The 19,571-nt window shown below is 37.5% G+C and overlaps 1 protein-coding gene across 5 annotated transcripts in view; it reads left to right on the forward strand.

The window, feature by feature from the left end:
* Window positions 1-19,571, forward strand: part of VPS13D (vacuolar protein sorting 13 homolog D) — a 172,820-nt gene that overhangs the window by 15,346 nt on the left and 137,903 nt on the right. For all 5 annotated transcript variants that reach the window (XM_067567469.1, XM_067567468.1, XM_067567467.1 and 2 more), the window contains exons 13-24: window positions 371-501; window positions 1,526-1,598; window positions 2,468-2,638; window positions 3,540-3,670; window positions 4,161-4,293; window positions 5,842-8,064; window positions 8,575-8,726; window positions 10,006-11,040; window positions 13,181-13,271; window positions 14,365-14,491; window positions 16,313-16,493; window positions 18,314-18,496. In XM_067567469.1, coding sequence (XP_067423570.1) covers window positions 371-501; window positions 1,526-1,598; window positions 2,468-2,638; window positions 3,540-3,670; window positions 4,161-4,293; window positions 5,842-8,064; window positions 8,575-8,726; window positions 10,006-11,040; window positions 13,181-13,271; window positions 14,365-14,491; window positions 16,313-16,493; window positions 18,314-18,496 — 4,631 coding nt within the window. The remainder of the gene's footprint in view (window positions 1-370; window positions 502-1,525; window positions 1,599-2,467; window positions 2,639-3,539; window positions 3,671-4,160; window positions 4,294-5,841; window positions 8,065-8,574; window positions 8,727-10,005; window positions 11,041-13,180; window positions 13,272-14,364; window positions 14,492-16,312; window positions 16,494-18,313; window positions 18,497-19,571) is intronic.

Here is a 19,571-nt window from a genome sequence, read left to right on the forward strand (position 1 = left end):
CAGATAATAAAATCTATAGAAATAAATGTGCCACGGGACCCTGTGAGTAACCTATCCCAAAATGCATTTTTTCAACTTTTTGATGCAAATAAATATGTGCAGACCCTTTTAACCACATTACTTGTGAAAAAATTCCCCTTTATAGTACAAGAGCTTTAATTCTTCAATTTGAGGAAACCCTTAGCAATGAAAAGCTGGTGGTTTAAAAGGCTGTCAGTGAAGCATAATTGACCAATCTCAGCCCTTGTCCTGTTTCTTATCTTGCTTATGAACCTGTAAGATGACACTTGTATCGATCATCCATAAATACATTTATTGTCATTTATTCTGTCTAGAATGCAATACAGTCACTTATGTCTTTATTTTCCAGGTGTAAAGATCTTAGCAGAATCCCTTCCCCGCAGAAATTCTTCTCTTCTCAAAGTTCAACTTGGTGGCCTTTTTCTGCGAGATTTAGCAACAGAAGGGACCATATTTCCTGTTCTTGTCTTCCCTAATCCTGTATGTAAAATAATGCAATTACATCTTTATATATTACTGTTGCCGTTTCAGGACTGATATTTAAATTAAAACATAGCTATGGCAAATCATGATTATAAAAATCCTTATTCGTATCTTAGTATAAAGCATTTACATTATCAGCACGGAAGAAAATCTATAAACTGGAAAATGTCTGAATAATCTGTCTCTTTTTATCTGCAAGGATCCCTTATAAAGCTCTTATGTAGTCCTGTTTTTAATCTCAGGGACCGTTCTTCTGAATATCATTATTCAGGGCCAATTGTTGGACTGATTTTAGTTTTGGAATAATCAGTGCTGCTGCTTAATTAGCTAGAGCAGTGGATCTCAACCTGTGGCCCACCAGCTGATTGCGGCCCAATCAGCATACAGCTGTAGCCCATGTGATATCATCCGGGCCATACAGGTAGTGTATAGCGTGGATGTGGCCCACAATGGTAAATAGGTTGAGAACCACTGAGCTAGAGAGTTTGTTATTCTTGCTTTATTTCCCAACTGGTCCGTCCCCCTGCCTGGAAAAACCATGGTTCCCCTTGAGGACTTCTTTCAATTTCATTTAGTTCTAGACTACAAACCTAGGATCCAGAAATGTTTCTTCTAGTGTTGTCACTGAGGACTTTAAGTTTTTCTATCAGAGGGAGATCAAAGATTTGATTTTGCTTTAGCCTTGAAGACTTGAAGTCTATTAACTATAATATTCTGAAATTTGTAGAAATGTGATTTCCACTTGCAATTTTTATTCAGACATCAGCTTGTTGACTAAGAAGGATAGATTTTCCTTCTTATATGTTTATATGCCGATTGTTTTCCTTTCTTCCATTACTTAGTTATATGAAGAAAAATACATGGCATAATGACATTATAATAATTATTATAAATCACATTGCATTATAAAAGTGGCTACAAATATAATAAAAAAACCACAACTTGAATTTGTGTATGTAGATTACATGGTTTATTCTTATATTCAATTTGATGGTCTTCAATTTTTTTTTGTTCTGATTAGCAAAAAGAGGTTGGCTGCGTCTCCTCCTTTGGTCTTCAAACTTCATCTTCAGAAATGACTAATCAGAGCACTGGTAATATTTTTCATTTTTATTCCTGACTTGAGTACGCAAACAGTATCTTTTCAAATGCATAATCTATCAGTGAAATACTTAGGCTAAAAATGTCAAACATTGGTGCTTAACGTTAGGCTCCTAAATCCATATTTAAGCTCTTCTCCGTGCAAGTTATCTCCTACGCTGAAGTCAATGGGGGCTTTGCATGGGTGGAGAGATCCACCTCTGCAGAGCAGATTTGCAAGATTGGATTGTTATGCACCTAAATAAGTGGCCTAATTTTGATAAATTGAACTCATTGGGAACTGCAGATACTCAGCATTTTTGAAAATGATATTGCTGCTTGAGTCAGGCATCCAGTTTTGAAAATTATAGTTGTTTCATTATAGACCAATACTGATTGCCATATTTGGGATTAGGAAGGAATTTTCTCCAAGGTCAGATTGGCAGGGACTCTGGGAGTTTTTCACCTTCCTCTACAGCATGGGGCCCAGGTCACTTGCTGGTTTCAACTAGAATGGATTGTCTGTAACTTGGTCTTTAAATCATGATTTGAGGACTTCAGTAACTCAGCCAGAGGTTACAGGTCAATTAACAGAAGTGAGTGGGTGAAATTCTGGGCCTACGATGAGGAGGTCAGAAAAGATGATCATGATGGTCTCTTTTGGCCTTAGTCTATGAATGTTAATTTTTAAACTGAGCTGCTTTTGTTGTACCAACACAAGCATATCATTGTATTTTAAAAATTTAAAATACTGTAGTATGAATGACCATCAGACATTAAAACCCTGCAAAATGCAAACTAAAAACTGATTTTTTTTTTATACCCCCCCATACTCCTCCTTTAGAGAGAATTGCTTTTAGATTTTTTGTTTATCTTGATTCAGATGCAGACCCTGAAGCTCCAGTATTTGAGATGCTGTATGAGAGAAACCCAGCCCGCAGCAATTTTGAGAGACGCCTGGAAGTCAGTACCAGACCTCTAAATATTATTTACAATCCACAAGCCATTAAGAAAGTAGCCGATTTCTTCTACAAGGGAAGGGTTCATACCTCAGGTTAACCTTTTTTGTTTTATATTTTTTTCATGTCTTATTTATTTTCTCAAGTTTGATTGATTTTTCATATTTAGTACAGTAAAGCAGCAATAAGTGTTTCCATTGTAAATTCAAATAAAGAAATAGTGCAGGGCTTCTCTTGACTTCTGAAGTAAATAGGGCATGCCTTCAGGATATCTCCCCACATGTCCTCCTTTAATTTTCTACTCTTGCAGATGTCATGTTATCACAATCTGTCCCTCTGTCAAGTCTGTGATTGCCACTCCTGGGTTGGTCAGAGGGAGTGTCTTCCTTTTTACAGTTGCTGTGTCCCTTTTGTAAGGACTGAGCTTCATGGACTCCCAACCCTTGCTTGTGCTGGGGGCTTAGTACCTGAGCTTGAACTTTGTTTCAGGTGCCATTATAATATCAGCTCCGTATGTTTGCTACTGAGGGAGGGAAAGGGTGAGAATAAGGAACAATAAATGATTCTTTGTGAGTCCTTAGTATTTTCAATAATGGTAATGTGACAGTAGCAAGATATGGGACAGGCCTAGTATAGAAATTGTTCCTCAAGGAAGAAACACTTTCTGATCTTGCGAAAAGGGACATGGATACAATTTGGAAGAATTTTGGCTGCCTCAGAGCCCCTCTGTTTCTGGCAAATAATCATTTGCAATACAATTAGTGTTTAGGGCTGTTATTGGGAATGGTCACTCCAGGTTTTAGATGCAATCTTTGGCTGTCTGTTGTTATGCACTTTCCTGGCTTTCGTTTTCTCTCTTAGAGAGAGAAAAATAACAACTTAGCTTACATTTTTAACATTTTATAAATCCCAGTAAATACGTTTCTCATTGCTTCTCCCTGACTCAGCAATATGTTAACAAAATTATACATAGTCAGATTTGTATCTTTCATGCAGGTTTTGGATATCAGTCTGAGCTAGAGGTGAGAGTGGCCGAAGCTGCTAGGAGACAGTACAACAAACTGAAAATGCAGACAAAAGCCGAAATCAGGCAAACGATTGATCGTTTACTAGTGGGAGATTTCATTGTAAGTTTTTTCTCAGAAATGATTTTGTTTCCTTGCCTTTTATATTAGTTATTGAAACACTGAAGGGTGATCCACAAAGCTTCCCAGATTTCAGTTTCTGATTGAAATCATTAGGAGCTGTTGGGTATGGAGCATTTTTGAAAAATTCTCTCCAAGTATGTAGTAGTCATCTTTCAGTGAAAAAAATCCAATTATTTAATGCAAAACAAAACAAAAAAAAGTTGAGTGGTGAATGGTAGAGCAATCCTGCCCTGTTCTTGACCCTGTAAGTGAGAAAAAAAATATTTGGACTCCTGATAATTTTTCATAAAATATTGTCAAAGGCATGTTATGCTTACACAGGTAACCTAGTATCAGGGGAGATTAGCTATTTGAAATTTATGATTTGGGTAGGATTGGCTCTTGCATTTTTTTTTTTTTTTTTTGTGTGTATGTGTATGAATGGGAAGGAAAATATTCCTGATGGGGTATGTTTTTCTTTTATTTTCAGGAAGACAGCAAATGTTGGACAGTGTGCCTCGATATTTCTGCCCCTCAAGTGATCTTCCCTGATGATTTCAAATTTGTGGACCCAGTGTTAGTAGTATTGGATCTGGGGAGAATATTACTTACCAATTCTCAAGGTATGGTCTGGAAATAAACTGTACCTGTTTATATCTATAAGGCGCATATTTTTTTCTAATCTAGCATACTGCTATTTGCCTGGACACACACACAGTTTTACTAGTATTAACGCCATATTTATTGAGACTTAAAAAAAAAAAAAAAAAAAAAAAAAAGAAGAAGAAGAAGGGAGGGTGGCAGACTTCAGTCCAGGGCTGGCCTTAACTCTACAGCATTCAGTGTGAAGTCTGCCTAAGGCCATTCACGCTGTCTGGCACATTTGAGCAGATTGGGGGTGCTTGTCATAGGGAATCAGAGGGGCTTAGAAACAGAGATGTGTCTGGACTCTTCTGAGACCGCTGTCCAAGAAAAAGCATGTTTTGAGGATGGCTTCCAAAATATGGAGCCCTCTGTGGCTGTATTCTTGGCATTTCCCTAGGGCTAGCCTAGGGAGAGTGGAAGGAAATATTTTTTATTTGTTAGTATCAATAAATAAAACAGTTCCTTTAATAACTAAGCCAATCCACAGTGCTGATAGTGATGCACAAAAACTGAAAAGGAAACTCAAGCACAATACAAAAAAAATTAAACTTTTTATATAAATCCAAATCTATTTAAAATACAATATAGCTAAGTAACGGTTTAACAGTTGGATTTCTCTATTTTGTACTCATTTTTGAAAATGATGCTGTCTAGCCTTAAAAGAAACCTAGTTTGAATGTCTCCTCAGTGGAAAATGGTATGACGCTGATAAACTCTTAAGTCCAGGAGCAAAATCCAGGCCCCACTGAAGTCAGTGGGAGTTTTGCCAGGTTTTCACTTTCTGTCCTTAGACATATCATTCTATCTCTTTTTAGCACATCAGCAAACCAATTTCTGTAGGTCTTTGCAGTTTTTTTTAGTTATTGCTACATTATGGATTGATGTGGGCGCACACTGAGTAAATTATTTGCACAATATTCATTTGGGTTCCCTGGTAAGGTTTTAAAGAGAAATTAGATTATTTTGGAGGGCATGATTTTACTCTCCTCTCTTGCTATGTAAAAACCACACAAAAACAAAAGTGGAAATTGCAAGATTAGCCCTTTACTGATTCTCCTTTAAGGACAGTAAAGTTGATTAGGCACAAAAAGGTTGATCCCACTGGAGTCAATTTAGTCCTGTATTAGCTAACTTCAGTGGCTCTTGAATCAGGCCCAGAGTATTGTCAAATATATCACATCAAGAGAGTGAAACAATATTTTTCTTTAATCTCTTGCAGTAATAGTAAATCTTGTAATAATTATTGATGAAAAAATTCACGAGTGTAATTTTTTAAAATTGATTTTTTTTAAATGTCACATCTGTCACTTTTGCCCCAGGAACAAGAAATATAGTGGTTACTTTTCATTTTGCTTTCTTACTGTTATCAAAACTAGTGATAAGAAACAGGTATTACATAAGTATTGCACTTGACAATTTCTTGACCGTTGTTTAAAATCAAAACATAGAACAAGATCAATATTTTAGAAGTATCCGAAGGAAAACAATGTAATGATTTTGATGAGTCCCTCCTTCTTACTTTACAGATGAGTCTAAAAAGAAGAGTGCAGGTGGTTTGTCATCAGAGGTCAATGAACTGAGTGATGATGAATATAAAACACCTCTTGCAACTCCTCCCAATACCCCGCCTCCTGAGGCCACTGCGAGTAGTGGAATCAAAACATCTGAATTGACTGGAGTAGAAATCAGTGAAGAGCAATTACAAGCACACTTAATGAGTAAAAAAATGTATGAGCGATACTCGTTGTCATTTATGGATCTTCAGATCATGGTTGGACGAGTGAAGGATAACTGGAAACATGTCCAGGATAGTGATGTGGGTCCAACTCACGTGGTAGAAAAATTCAACGTTCACTTGCAGTTGGAGCGCAGATTGATGTACACATCTGATCCAAAATATCCAGGAGCTGTCTTGTCTGGTAATTTACCAGATTTGAAAATACATATCAATGAGGATAAAATATCAGCTCTGAAGAACTGTTTTACAAGGCTGAGTACGTCTGAAACTAAGTCCCCAGATGCTTTGCACATAGGGAAAGAGAAGATTTTCTCAGATGTAGACCAGCGTGGAAGTTTGCATGATTCTGTAATGAATTTAACACAGAGTGTTGTGATGGTTGAACAACATACTAGGGAGGTTCTTGTAGAGTCTCAACTTCTTTTAGCTGAATTTAAAGTTAACTGTATGCAGCTAGGTGTTGAAAGCAATGGGCGATATATCTCTGTACTCAAGGTTTTTGGTACCAATGCCCATTTTGTAAAGAGGCCTTATGATGCAGAAGTTTCATTAACTGTTCATGGCTTGCTACTGGTTGACACTATGCAAACATATGGCTCTGATTTTGATCTTTTGATGGCTTCTCACAAGAACCTTAGTTTTGATGTACCGACAGGAAGCCTTCGAGATAGTAGGGCACAGTCTCCTATTTATGGACCAAATGAAGCCCATCCAATTGATGTGGCTAGTTTGACAGAGAAATGTACTGGAGCCTCAAATGTTTCATCTGGTAATTATGCAAAAGATCAAGAATCTTTGATTAAACTGGAATATCAGTTTGTGAGTGCAGAATGCCCATCGATGAATTTGGATAGCACACTCCAAGTGATATCATTGCAGGTGAACAACTTGGATATCATTCTTAACCCGGAGACAATTGTTGAGCTGATTGGGTTTCTCCAAAAATCCTTCCCAAAGGAGAAAGGAGATTCTAGCCCTCAACCTTTAATGACAGACTTGGAAAGACATTTCAGGGAGCAGGAAACCTTTCAGTCTACTCATGCACGAAATATAGAAGTATCAGTGGACATTCATTGGCTAAATATACTCCTCCTTAGGACAGTTGGAATGACTAATGGAGAAAAATATGGCAGAAAAATTGCAACAGCAAGCATTGGTGGCACCAAAGTTAATGTCTCGATGTGTAGCAGGCTGGATGTAAATGGCTCTCTTGGCTGCTTGCATCTTATGGATCTGACACAAGATAACATTAAGAACCAGTATGTTGTCAGCATAGGGAATACGGTAAGGTATGAAAATCTCATCAATGACATTGACTACTTTGAATCTGTATTCGTCAGGCTTGATGACGGAAGTAACCTGCCAGATGCCTTAAGCTTCAATTTCACAGAGCAGTCAAAAGAAGAATGCTCCCTGAACCTCAAAATGGCTTCTTTACATTACAACCACTCGGCTAAATTTCTAAAAGAACTAGCTTTATCCATGGATGAATTGGAAGAGAATTTCCGCAGCATGCTGAAGACAGCAGCAACAAAAGTCACCTCTGTCCTGGCAACTAAAACTGCTGAATACAGTGAAATGGTTTCTCTGTTTGATACAACACCACGGTCAAGAGACCCTTTCAGTTCAGAAGATAATGAAGATGGGTTTGGACCATCATCTATCAAAACCAATACCATTAAGCTTATTTTAAATGTAAATGTTGAATCACCAATTGTATCAATACCTCGCAAGCCAGGTAGTCCTGAACTGCTTGTAGGACATCTAGGACAAATATCTATTCAGAATTTTGTGCCTGGAGAAGATGAGTCTAGAAGTGACCGACTGCAAGTTGAAATTAAAGATATTAAAATGTATTCTTTAAATAGCATCCAGTTTATGGTCAGGAAAGAATCTACTTGTGACGTGACTCAGGGGCTGCACCCTCCTTCAGGTACTGCCAGTGTTACTAGCCAGGAGGAATCCAACTTTACCCGTCATGATTTTTTTGAGTCCTTACATAAAGGTCATGGTAAGTAACATGAAAAATTCTGGTCTTTTTCTTTTGACGAGCAAGTAGTATTAAAACCTGAGCGTATTGGAATAAATATCTGTTTAAAAAGGGACTTTTCATAAAATGTACTGCCTGGGAATTTAATAAATTCATATTTATTTGGATAAATTCATATTTATTTGTATTCTTTGCACTTCTAATCAGAAAACTGAATTGTTGCCTCCATGCACAGCCTTTCTAAAATATAAGTAGAACTACAATTTTTAAAAAACGTTTTAGAGCAACCAAAAGATTCAGAATTAGATCAGCAAAAGCAGAATTATGTTGTTGTCTTTTCTGGGCCGTTCCTATTCAGTGCCGTATTAAAAAAGAGCCAGTTTCAGTCTACAGGTTAATTGTATGTTCCTTGGAAATGTGATTTTTGCCTTTATTTTAATTTGACAGTTATGTTTTAGTGTGATGTGATTAGTATTTAATACTCTAGATATGGAGAATAAAAATGAGTATATATATCTTTTTTAATAACAGCTTTCCACATTCTGAACAACACCACTATCCAGTTTAAATTGGAAAAGATCCCAGTAGAAAGAGATTTAGAGTTGATGTTCCCTTTGAGTAATGAAGATTTTGGAATTTCAAGCATTATGAGGATCGAGGGGAATTTTGTCAACCCTCTTCAGGTATAATAATTGAATATTTACCAGTATTAATATAGATGTTTTACTTCGCAGTTGAATATAGCCATTTTTTTTAATTAAAGTATTTTTTGATGCTATAGAAGAACACTGTCAGGGACTGGATTGTTTAGGGGACTGGAAAATGGAATACAGAGCTTTCTACCTCTAGATTACCAGTTCAAATCTAACCCAGGGCACTGTTATCCAGAAGTTAATATCATAAGGCGTTTTGGTAGCCTGTTTGAAATGAATTGATGGTCTCTCATTGCCAGTCATCCTTCGTCCACATCGCCAGAGAACCCTCTATCATTGTCCTAACTGGCATGTTTGTTAGCAGTCTCAACAAAGATCAGGGATGGAAGGAGAATAGCACGTTGGTTCCCTTCTCATCCCAGAAGTGTTACCTTGAGGTCAAGGTATTTGGACTGGTGTTGGGAAGCCTGTACTGCCACTGTCCAGGCTGTACTTGTTCAGTGGATAAACAAAAGAATTAACTCTTCAAAGCTGTCATTCTGGTAATTTTCACCAGCATTAATTAAAAAAAAAAAAAAAAATCCAATTCCTGCAAAAACTATGGTGTGAAGCGGAATTTAGAAGATCTAATTTTGTATGTAACTGAACGAAAAGGGGTAACTGATTTAAAAATATATATATATTTTTTTTTTCTCCTTGGGATTTAATTCTCTGATTTTTAATTTGGCATTTCCAACACAAGTTTTGTGCTACTGGCTATGTTGAAATTTTGAATTTGTGGAACAGTTCAATTTGTGTACCAGCTTCTGTGTTGCAGGCAGGATCTCTCTAGTCAGGTCTATTCTGGCTTCAGTCTGAAACAGAATGCAGTGTATTTTAAACATTCACCATGAATTGAGCCATTGTGGTTTTTTAAAAGCCTAATTCTCTGCCTGTGATATTGATTAGTTGCTGTGGAAATTATGATGGTGTGACACAGAGGAAGAAGCTGTAGACCGGATGAAATGTTAAGAATTTAAATGCCTTTTTCATGTGAATGTTCTTAAAAATCAAGTAACTGTGGTGGAGGTGGTGGATGCAGGGAAGCAAAGCAAATCCACCTAAGCAGATAAGCAATATTGATTCTAAGTAGAATGTTTTTCAAGACTTGCCATAGAACTTTAATGCAAGTTAATTGTTGGAGCCTAAAGTACTTGAAACAATGATATTTTAATATTAAGAAAATATGGAGATTTTTTACACACTTATCTGAGCTTGGAAATTATTAATAGATATAGCTAGACTTCTGACTGTTTGTTTTTTAATGCAGGTGGTGTTAGCAAAACATGTATATGAGCAAGTTTTGCAAACCCTTGACAATTTAATTTACAATGAAGATTTGAATAAATTTCCATCCAGTTCTACATCTTCAGCTTGTCCAAGTTCTCCTTCAGCATCGCTTCACAGTATAGGTGCAGAGTTCTCGAATGAACGGAAGGAGAATGGATTGTTCAGCCATTCCAGCTTTTCTACTGTTCCAAACAAGTCAATGCCTTTTCGGGAAACAAAATCTTTTACCCAGATTCAAGCAAACTTCCGTATTTCAGAACTCCAGGTTCAATTATGTGGAGATCTTACGCTTGGAGCACAAGGTCTGGTCAGCTTAAAGTTTCAGGATTTTGATGTTGAATTCACTAAGGAGCATCCACATACTTTAGCTGTTCAGATTACTTTGCGTTCTCTGCTGATGGAAGATCTGTTGGAAAAAAGTCCAGACTCCATGCATAAGAACCTCATGGTGTCCCGCGGAGCACCCAAACCATCCAGTTTAGCACACAAGGAATATCTTTCCCAGTCTTGCCCTTCAGTATCCAATGTGGAGTATCCAGACATGCCACGTTCCCTCCCTTCCCACATGGAAGAAGCACCAAATGTCTTTCAGTTGTACCAAAGACCAACTTGTGCCTCCCGTAAGATGCAAAAAGAAGATGCTGACTCTGAATATCCTTTGACCCCACCTCCTTCTCCAACATTAAACAAGTCCAAGGTGCCTTGTGAAAAGAATAACTTTGATGATTCATTGGTTCATATCAATATATTCCTAGTGGACAAGAAACATTCTGAATTTTCTTCTCGCTATAACAAAATTAACCGTAGCGTGGATGTTGACTTTAACTGTCTAGATGTTTTAATAACTTTGCAAACCTGGGTGGTGATACTGGATTTTTTTGGGATTGGATCCACTGCTGACAACCATGCTATGAAGCCGCAGCCTGAGGATATTCAACAGATGGTTAAGTCAGAAGCAAGTATCTTGTCCACTTCTGAAGTTCAGGATCCTATAAACACCAAGTTGGATCTTAAGGTACTAGAAATAGAACTGCTAGATGTTAACTATGTTTGTCTCCATAAAACATTGCTTTATGCAAATTTAGTTATGTTTTTAATTCAAGTAAACATTTTATATTTACAGTGGAGGTTGTTCATATGTATCCTATGCGCAATATATATAAAACCTACATAATAAATCCCAATTACACAAATTTCTTTGGCGGGAAATACAAAAATTTGCAAATTAGGGGTTTAATAATAATGAATTTACATTTTATGTAAATTTTGGATAAGGGAATAGATTGAATTTTTAGAGAAAAGAGTTTTGGATAGCCAATATTTTGGAATACTGGAGTTTGCCTTTTTTCAGTAATTGTCGGCTACTCTATGGTAGGAGAATAGTCAGAGCACCAATCCGACCGCCACCTCTGCAAGCCACTAGGAAGGCTTCCTACTCATTGCTAACCTTATCTGATTGATTGGAACCCCAATAGCTCATCACTTTCAGACATCCCAGATATCTTCTTATGCTTGGTAGAATCTGATGGACTCTTAAATAGAGTTATGCTCTTGTGTCATGGACCAACACGCCTCATAAGGCCTCTGGGGAGAGGTTGGCATTGTTGGGCCTCCAGAGAGCATCCAGAGAATTACTAATTGCACCATGACCCTCTTGAGGTTTGAATACTCCACTCAAGTTGGCAGGTTTGAAGGCCTCTGCCAAAGCCTCAGGAGGCTTGCCTTGGTTAGGGGTTAAGAGGGCTCCAATGAGTCTCCTAAAACTTTGTGAGGGGTCAGTGTTTGGGAGACCTCTGAAGAATCCTCATATGGAAGATTGGGGGGTTAGGCAATGGTTCTCAAGGCTCACTGGAGCCCACAATCCTTCTAGAGCTAATGTGGGAGGTTGATTGAAAATCTTAAGATTTCCTAAGGTGCAGAGGGTGCTCAACAAGTTCCCTAAAGGACAGTGAGGATTGAGAGGTCCCTGATGAGTCAACTAAGACTAATCAGGTGGTGGTTGCACCCACCTAGGTCCCAAAGGCCTAGTCATAATTGGGGCTTCATTATGCTAGGCACTGTACAGACACGCAGGAATGCAGTCCTTTCCCCAAAGACGTTGCAATCTATTTGTGACAAGGCACAAACATTAAGAGGGAGGGGGAGGGAGAATGAAGGTAACCGTAATATGTTCTTATGATTACTTAGGATAACAGGGTGTACAGTTTGAGGGGTTCCAAATAATCTGAATTTTTTAAAAATGTAAATAAATATCTACTAAAAAGAATGACACCCATCTTCCAACCTACCCATTGTTAGTGGATTGATTTCATTTAGGGATCACCGTAGAAGTATGTCTTGAAGAGGTGTATTGAGGAGGATAGGGCAGTGGCCTTAAGGACTAGTTCAGTTGGACATTCCATGTATAATGGGTATTTGGAGGAAAGTGCAAAGGCAGCCGTTTGAGAATGGATAAATGGGTGGTTAAAGCTGTTATTGGAAGAGTGGACAATGCAGTAAGAGATTAGAGCCTGGTCTATGCTTACGGGGAAATTCGGTGGCAGTCGATGGGAGTTAGCAAGCTACTTGGAGTAGTTTGCGTAACTTACATCGACTTCCTAAATACTCTTCTGTGTGCTGTCTCTGCTATGCTGCGCTGATGGGAAATGCGTACCTGTCGACGCAGCGCTACGCTTTTTGGGGAGGTGGTTTTACTAAATTGACTTCCAGGTCAATTGAGCGGGTCTTCATTTCCACTCAGTCGATCTGGATAAATCGATCTGACAGCGGCGAATTTGCTGCCGTCAGTGTGTACATACCCTAGCAGATGTGAAAGGATGCGTAAAATTGTGAAGGACCTTGAGAGTAAGGACGAAAACCTTGAACTTTATGCAGTGGAGAAATGGGTGACGATGAGGTGTTCCAAGAGGGGACTCAAATCATCAGAAAGGCAGGCAAAGAAGATAGTTTATTTTCTGTGGAGACTGAGGAGGGTACGATATGGGCATTAAAGGCGTAAGTTCTCACTCTTAAAATTGAGTTTTTGTTTTCAGTTACAGAGAGAAAGAGGGCCTTTACCTCCATCTTGTTCATTTTGTCTCCTCTGCTCTAGGTCAGTTCAAAGTTGGTTCCAGTTATGTGATCATATTACCAATCTGTTTCTTTTTGCTTACCAGGTTCATTCCTTATCCTTAGTGTTGAATAAGGTGACCAGTGAGCTAGCTAAAGCTAATGTGTCGAAACTCGTCACGTATCTGGAAATAATTGGTGAGTATAGGTGCAAGTTAATATTTAAAAAATTCATACAGTTTAGAATGAGAGGAATTGCTACATTGGAATAGTGTTTTAAACTGGTTTTCCTTTACTGGGAGCTTGTTTTTGCTTGTCCTGTAAGGCAAATTTGAATGCAGACTTTCAGTGGTTAATTGGTATTGATTAAACCGCTGCATCAATGTTTTTCCACACATGACTTGTCCTGTGTCACATGGTGTTCCCTGTAAACACTGAAATAGGAAAACTGTGAAAACTACCTTCACTTGAAGCCCTGCTTCAAACAAGGGAGTTAGAGATTGGGTAACTTTCAGTAGTTGAAGATTCCGTAAGCGCATAGAACCAGTTCATTTTCTGTAAATGACAATTTATATCCTGACAAGTCTAGTTTTTTTAAACCATTGTATAAATGAAAGATGGTTGTCATGCACAGCTATTCTCTTTAAACAGTCTTGCAGCCATTATTTTCTAGTCTTATAAATTAACCCCAAGCAGACATGTGTATTTAAGTTAATTTCCAGTGTGTTGTGCAGCAGAGGGTGGAGGATTAATCTCACAACAATGTCTTTTTGGAACTTTTGCATCCCTTGTAGCAAGCTGAACACTTAATTCTTTGTTCTGAGATCAGTTAGGATCTACATCTGTTTCGTTTTTAATCCTTTTTTGTCCTATTTTATAAAAAGTGTCATTGATTTAAACAATGGAAGAGTTCTTTTCAAATCTGTAAAATGTGAACATTTGACCAGGATGAGATTATCTTGTTTAGTTTTCAGAATGTATATGTACTTGTCAATTTTTAAGTATAAGGGGTTGAAATGTAATGATTAGCCTACATATGCAAGCCTTATTTTTGGCAACATAAACTGTTTAGATTAGTACAACCTTTTTCTGTTATTTGTGATTTGCTTTAATTTTTAGAATGTGAGATTTTGTGTTTACCCATCTGTTTTGTTCAGTAGTCTGTTAAAGGTCTAGGTTATCCCAGTAAAGGTAAGCCCACTAGACAGTAACAAGGGGTTTACTTCAGAGCATTAATTAATATTAATATCCTCAAAGGTACATAATAAATGGTCTTTCTTTTGTTTTGTAGATGGAGATTTAGCCCTACAGGGAAGCATTGGAAGCCTGTCCTTAAGTGATCTTACCTCTCACGGAGAGTTTTACAGAGAACGTTTCACTACAAGTGGTGAAGAGGCACTCATTTTCCAAATTTACAAGTATGAAATGGAACATTTTCTTGCTGCACAATGTTCAGCAGATTATTAAAACAAAACATCAAAAACCATTAGAATATTCAGGTTATAAAGTGCTCTATTTTGAAAGCCTCTGATGTTAAAAATTTGTTGTTGTATCTATTGTAAACTCTGTTTTTAGGGGTTTATGACTGGTAATTTTAATTGATGTTGGGTATACTTCAACACATAACAGGGAAGGAATTTTTTAAAAATCTTGCATATGGCTTTGTCAAGAGTGATTTTGACCTTTCCTAAATAAAACAGCACTTGTTTTTCGAAACTGAACAGTTTTGTGTAAATTGATACATCTGTTGTTAAACAAAGAATGTATTTATTATTATTAGAGCAAAAGTAAACTTTAAAACTTTAGAAAACCGCATGTTGTGTAGATAAACACACTAGACCCCGCCATGTGTTCTTTACAAAGACAAAGCTCCCATTGACATATTGGGCAAAAATCTCATTTTAAGGAACTCCGCATCAGATTCATGAAAAATATATACAGGCAACCCCCTGGTCCTCTTTAGGTTTCGCCTAGGGCTGTGTGTGTGTGGTGGCCTCTAAAGGATGGAATATTTTTGTAGCTGCAGGCTACAGAGAATGTACATATGAAATAAGAAGGGAAGTTTTGTGGGGAGAGGAGAGAGGACCTCCTTCAGTGTCACAATTTTAGCAACCCTCGACCCCGTAAGGGATCAGGTAGTCTTATAAAATCTGAACTATTCTAATAACATTTGGGTTTTGTTTGTGTCCTCAGAGCTTCCCATTCCATATAATTGGTATCTCTGGTACCATTTGTGAACTGCAATAAGTTCGTTTCCACTGGTCTCACTTACAGAGTTAGGTTTCTCAACGTCATGTACTTCAAGCTGTTGTGCTCAATGTAAATGCCATTTTATGCTGTTTTCAGATGTTCCAATTTTAAATATCTTTTCTTCATAGTCTGTCATTAGCAAAAAAGTAGATTTAAAAATTGTTCAGATAGCCTTGAGATTAACTGAAACCAACAGAACACATTGAGATCAGAGTTGAATATTCTTCTCTTCTTTTACTATCACTTGTGACTAACTATACATTTAGACACACAGGTCACGGAAGTCATGGATTCCGTGACTTTACCTGAACCTCTGTGACTACTTCCGTTTCTTCAGCTGTGGCTGTCGTGTGTCATGTCCCCCCCCCCCCCCTCCACTTCCTGCGTCTGTGGCAGGGGCTGTGTGCCCCCTCCTCATGGCCAGGGCTGGAGCTGGGACTGTGTGCCCATCGTTTTCCCCTCCCCCCCCTTTTACCTCCCCCAGTGGGGCTCCAGCTATCATTCCTCCCCCTCTAACCTGCTCAGATCTCCTCTCCCCCTGGTTATTTTTAGTTGTCCGTGACTTTTACTAAAAATAACCATGACAAAATCTTAACCTTACTTATGACCTAACTATTGTAACAAATAATACAGTATTTGAGATATAAAATATCACTGTTCTGAGATATCTGCTGAATGTAGGCATGAGCAAGATGGAGCAACAGTCAAAACTCAGAATTTCATTTTTTTTCGGCTAGCTTAATTTAATGAAAGTGGTATTTTATACATACGTGCATAATAAGTTAGGGTTTAATTAAGAATTTATTCTTTCAAGTTGTGCTCTAAGTTCAGTTTTTAATTATGCTAGTATAAGGTGCTGTTAAAGTTGTTAAAATTACCAATTTTCATTGTAACAGAATTTGCAAATGCTGTTCAGTTGTGTGTGAATTTTAAAATGTAAAAAAAAAAATTTTTTTTATAATGAAATTTGTTTTATTTTCTTACCACAGATATGGGCGACCTGACCCCTTGCTACAAAGAGAGTGTGATATTCGTGTCAGCTTGCGGATGGCATCAGTTCAGTATGTGCATACTCAGCGCTTTCAGGCGGAGGTGGTGTCTTTCATCCAACATTTCACTCAGCTTCAGGATGTCCTAGGGCGCCAGAGAGCAGCAATTGAAGGACAGACTGTATGTTTTTTTCACATTCTTTCTTAGAACAGTGTAAAACATTCCTGGCCATTGAAATATGGCATGCACTTTGTTTTACCGCATCATCTCATAGTAACCTGAGAAGTATTAGGCTGTAATGAGGTCTGATTTCCCAGTATTGCTGGAGATGGATAACACTATTAATATATTAGCTGTTATGAGGGATCTAATTTACTGGAAACCATTTCTGATCCCTTCTCCGCCCCCCAAAATTACATTTTAAATGGACATGAGGCAGTGTACACTAGTCAAGTATGTGTCAGTGTATACTAATCCCTGTGATATGATGGCATATAACTTTTTGCAATCTTGACCTATGTCTGGGACTGGAGCCAAGAAATGAAGATCAATCAGTCTGTTGCCAGCTATCCTGTGTGGTGTACCTATATTATAATAAATAAAATTATTGATCTCCTGTGGAAGGTCTAATTGGTGAATTTACCAAGAAAATGTAACCCGGCTTTGCAGGAGAATGGGTTTGATGGTCTAATTGATGTTTTCAATTTGTAACATATAAAATCCTAAATTGTTCTCACTCTAACAAGGAGAGTTAATCCTTACTGTATCTTGGTCTTATTTACTAGATACTAGACTGAATATTATTTTAGTATTATAAATATTTTTTTCAGAAATGTAATGGGCTAATGCTCTGAAAATGTACAAACATCTTTGGGCGGAGGAGGGTAGTGTTGGAAACAAAAACAGCTATTTTCCTAGCATAACTTCTTTTGAATAATGACAAATATTTGAAATTTTGGATTTTGTTTATACAGTTTCTTGTCGCTTCTTATTTGGAACTTTTATATATTTATTTGTGGAGCGTATTTATTTCTGTCAGGAAATGAAGAGATATAACATATGGCTAATTTGTTTTTCACTGGCCTTTGAGAGGATGGGAATTGATTACATTGTGCTTTTATCTAACTGTAAGGGTAAACTCTGAAGGAGAAAGAGTAAATGCTGGCTCAAATTCCGTTTGCTGATTTTAGATTGGTACATCTATGTGTTGCAAAGAATGCCTGATTCTTTCTGCAATCTTTAATCCTAGCTGGTTTAATTAGGCTGATTTGAAGTAGACGGTTAAACCCTTTCCTTCATTTGCTGATCAAATTTCAGCCTAATCTGCTTTCACTAATAAAGAGCTGATGAAAAGTATTGTCAGCTGCAATGATTTATAGATGTGATTATTTACTTCCTTTCAGTCTGAGATGACTGTAAATAACAATTAGTAACTAAACTGAAATTTAGATTTTTTTTTTACAGTTCAATTTTACTTCAGTATACCATATTAATACATAGTTGAGTTTGGTTGGGACAGTAAAATATTTTATGCTTTTACTCTTGGCTTCCACTTGACTTCTGGCTTGTTTTCACGGTGTTCATCACAGCCCTCTATTTCCAAACTAGTCATCTGTTCCTCTGTAGCTGAAACAAGAGTTCACTATTGTAGATGGGCAGAAAATCTAGACTTTCTCATATTTCTGTCCAACTCTATATAGTTATTTGGTCTTAAATTAATATAAATGTTAGCTGTCATCAGCATTTGTCAGTAGACTAGCCAATTTTTAATTTGACTGCCTCTGAATGTATTTTAATAATAGAATGGTCAAGTGCTATAATAGGAGGAAGTTGCTTCATACTGAATTTTAGATGAAGTAGAAAGTAAGACTTCACTTTAAAAAGTTTATATAAAGAGAGATTACAAAAATGACGGGTGGTATTATGGGAATCATTACATCTTTGTAAATTATTCTGTGGCACTTTAAAGTATATTTTAAATTGGATGTTTATTCCTCCAGGTCAGAGATCAGGCACAGCGAGCCTCCCGAGTTTTTCTTGACATTGAAGCTGGTGCTCCTGTTCTGCTTATCCCTGAAAGCTCCAAGTCTAACAATCTTATCGTGGCTAATCTTGGGAAACTGAAAGTCAAGAACCGGTTTCTCTTTACAGGCACCCCAGGTACCTTCTCATTAAAAGACAAGGTAAGAACAATTTTGTGTATTAACTTTCTGAATTGAAAGAATATCTTTTACTGATGTTTACTTTTTAATGCGTCTGTCTCAGTTCTCTATCTAAATGTGGAAAGGTTCTTTGAAGCTTCAAGAGAATTTTCTTTAGTTCTCTGTACAGATAGACTATTACATCACAACATACTCTAGAGGATAAAATAGAAGAAGATAGTCCTTTAATCAATAGTGTATTTTTCTTTTGAAGATCTGTGTAATGACTTTGTGAGCTCTTGCTCCTACCTCCAACAAGTTTTCCCCATCTTTCTGTATTATTTTGCTGCTAATAAAATTAATTGTGTCAGAATTTTGAATGAGATGTACAAGTCCTTTAGTTTTTATGCGTGGCTGCAGTTTTCTTCCAATAATTAGCTACTAATGTCAGGGTCTGAGCCAACCGTCATAAGTCAGACAAAATTCCCATTTGGTCAGTAGAGACAAGTTAGGGCTAGATCTCCAAGAATAGCTAGAATGTGCTTGATAAGACAGAAGTTCGAGAGCAGAAGTGGTGTGATGTATTTTCTCCTTCCTCCTCTTCCCCCATAACAGAGCCAAGCATATGTTCTTTGGTGGTGGGGAGCAAAATTAAGCGAGACTGATATTGAAAAGGGCAGCAATGAAATTTGTGTGAGGAATCTCTGTTGAACCTTCCTATTCCACCTCTGCCTCCAAAGTAGGCTGTTTGGGATCCGTTACTTATAGAAAGCAGCACTGGGCAGGAGAAATGGAAGAGAGCTGACAGACTGTGGTTGTAGCACACAAATGAACTGTTGGTAGCGAGTGTCAAACGCTGCTCCTCCTCCTCCTGATGTTCAAAAATGTAGTTCCACTGGTTTGGACAGTTAACTACTTGTAGCAAACTGAGATAGATCCCTTACTATCGGGATGCTTGGTGCCTTTATCCCCATATCTTTCCCCAACTGTGACTGAGATGTCCACCAGGGGATGTGAGGTGTCTCTACTACAAGGTGATAATGGAATTCTAATGGTGAATTGATGCCATGCAAGGTTGCTGCATTAACAAATTAAAACAGGATTTACATTAATATTT

The sequence above is a fragment of the Emydura macquarii genome, unplaced genomic scaffold (assembly GCF_026122565.2).
Source record: "Emydura macquarii macquarii isolate MOO-44397 ecotype Brisbane River unplaced genomic scaffold, CSIRO-AGI_Emac_v2 contig_2768, whole genome shotgun sequence".
NCBI lineage: Eukaryota > Metazoa > Chordata > Testudines > Chelidae > Emydura > Emydura macquarii.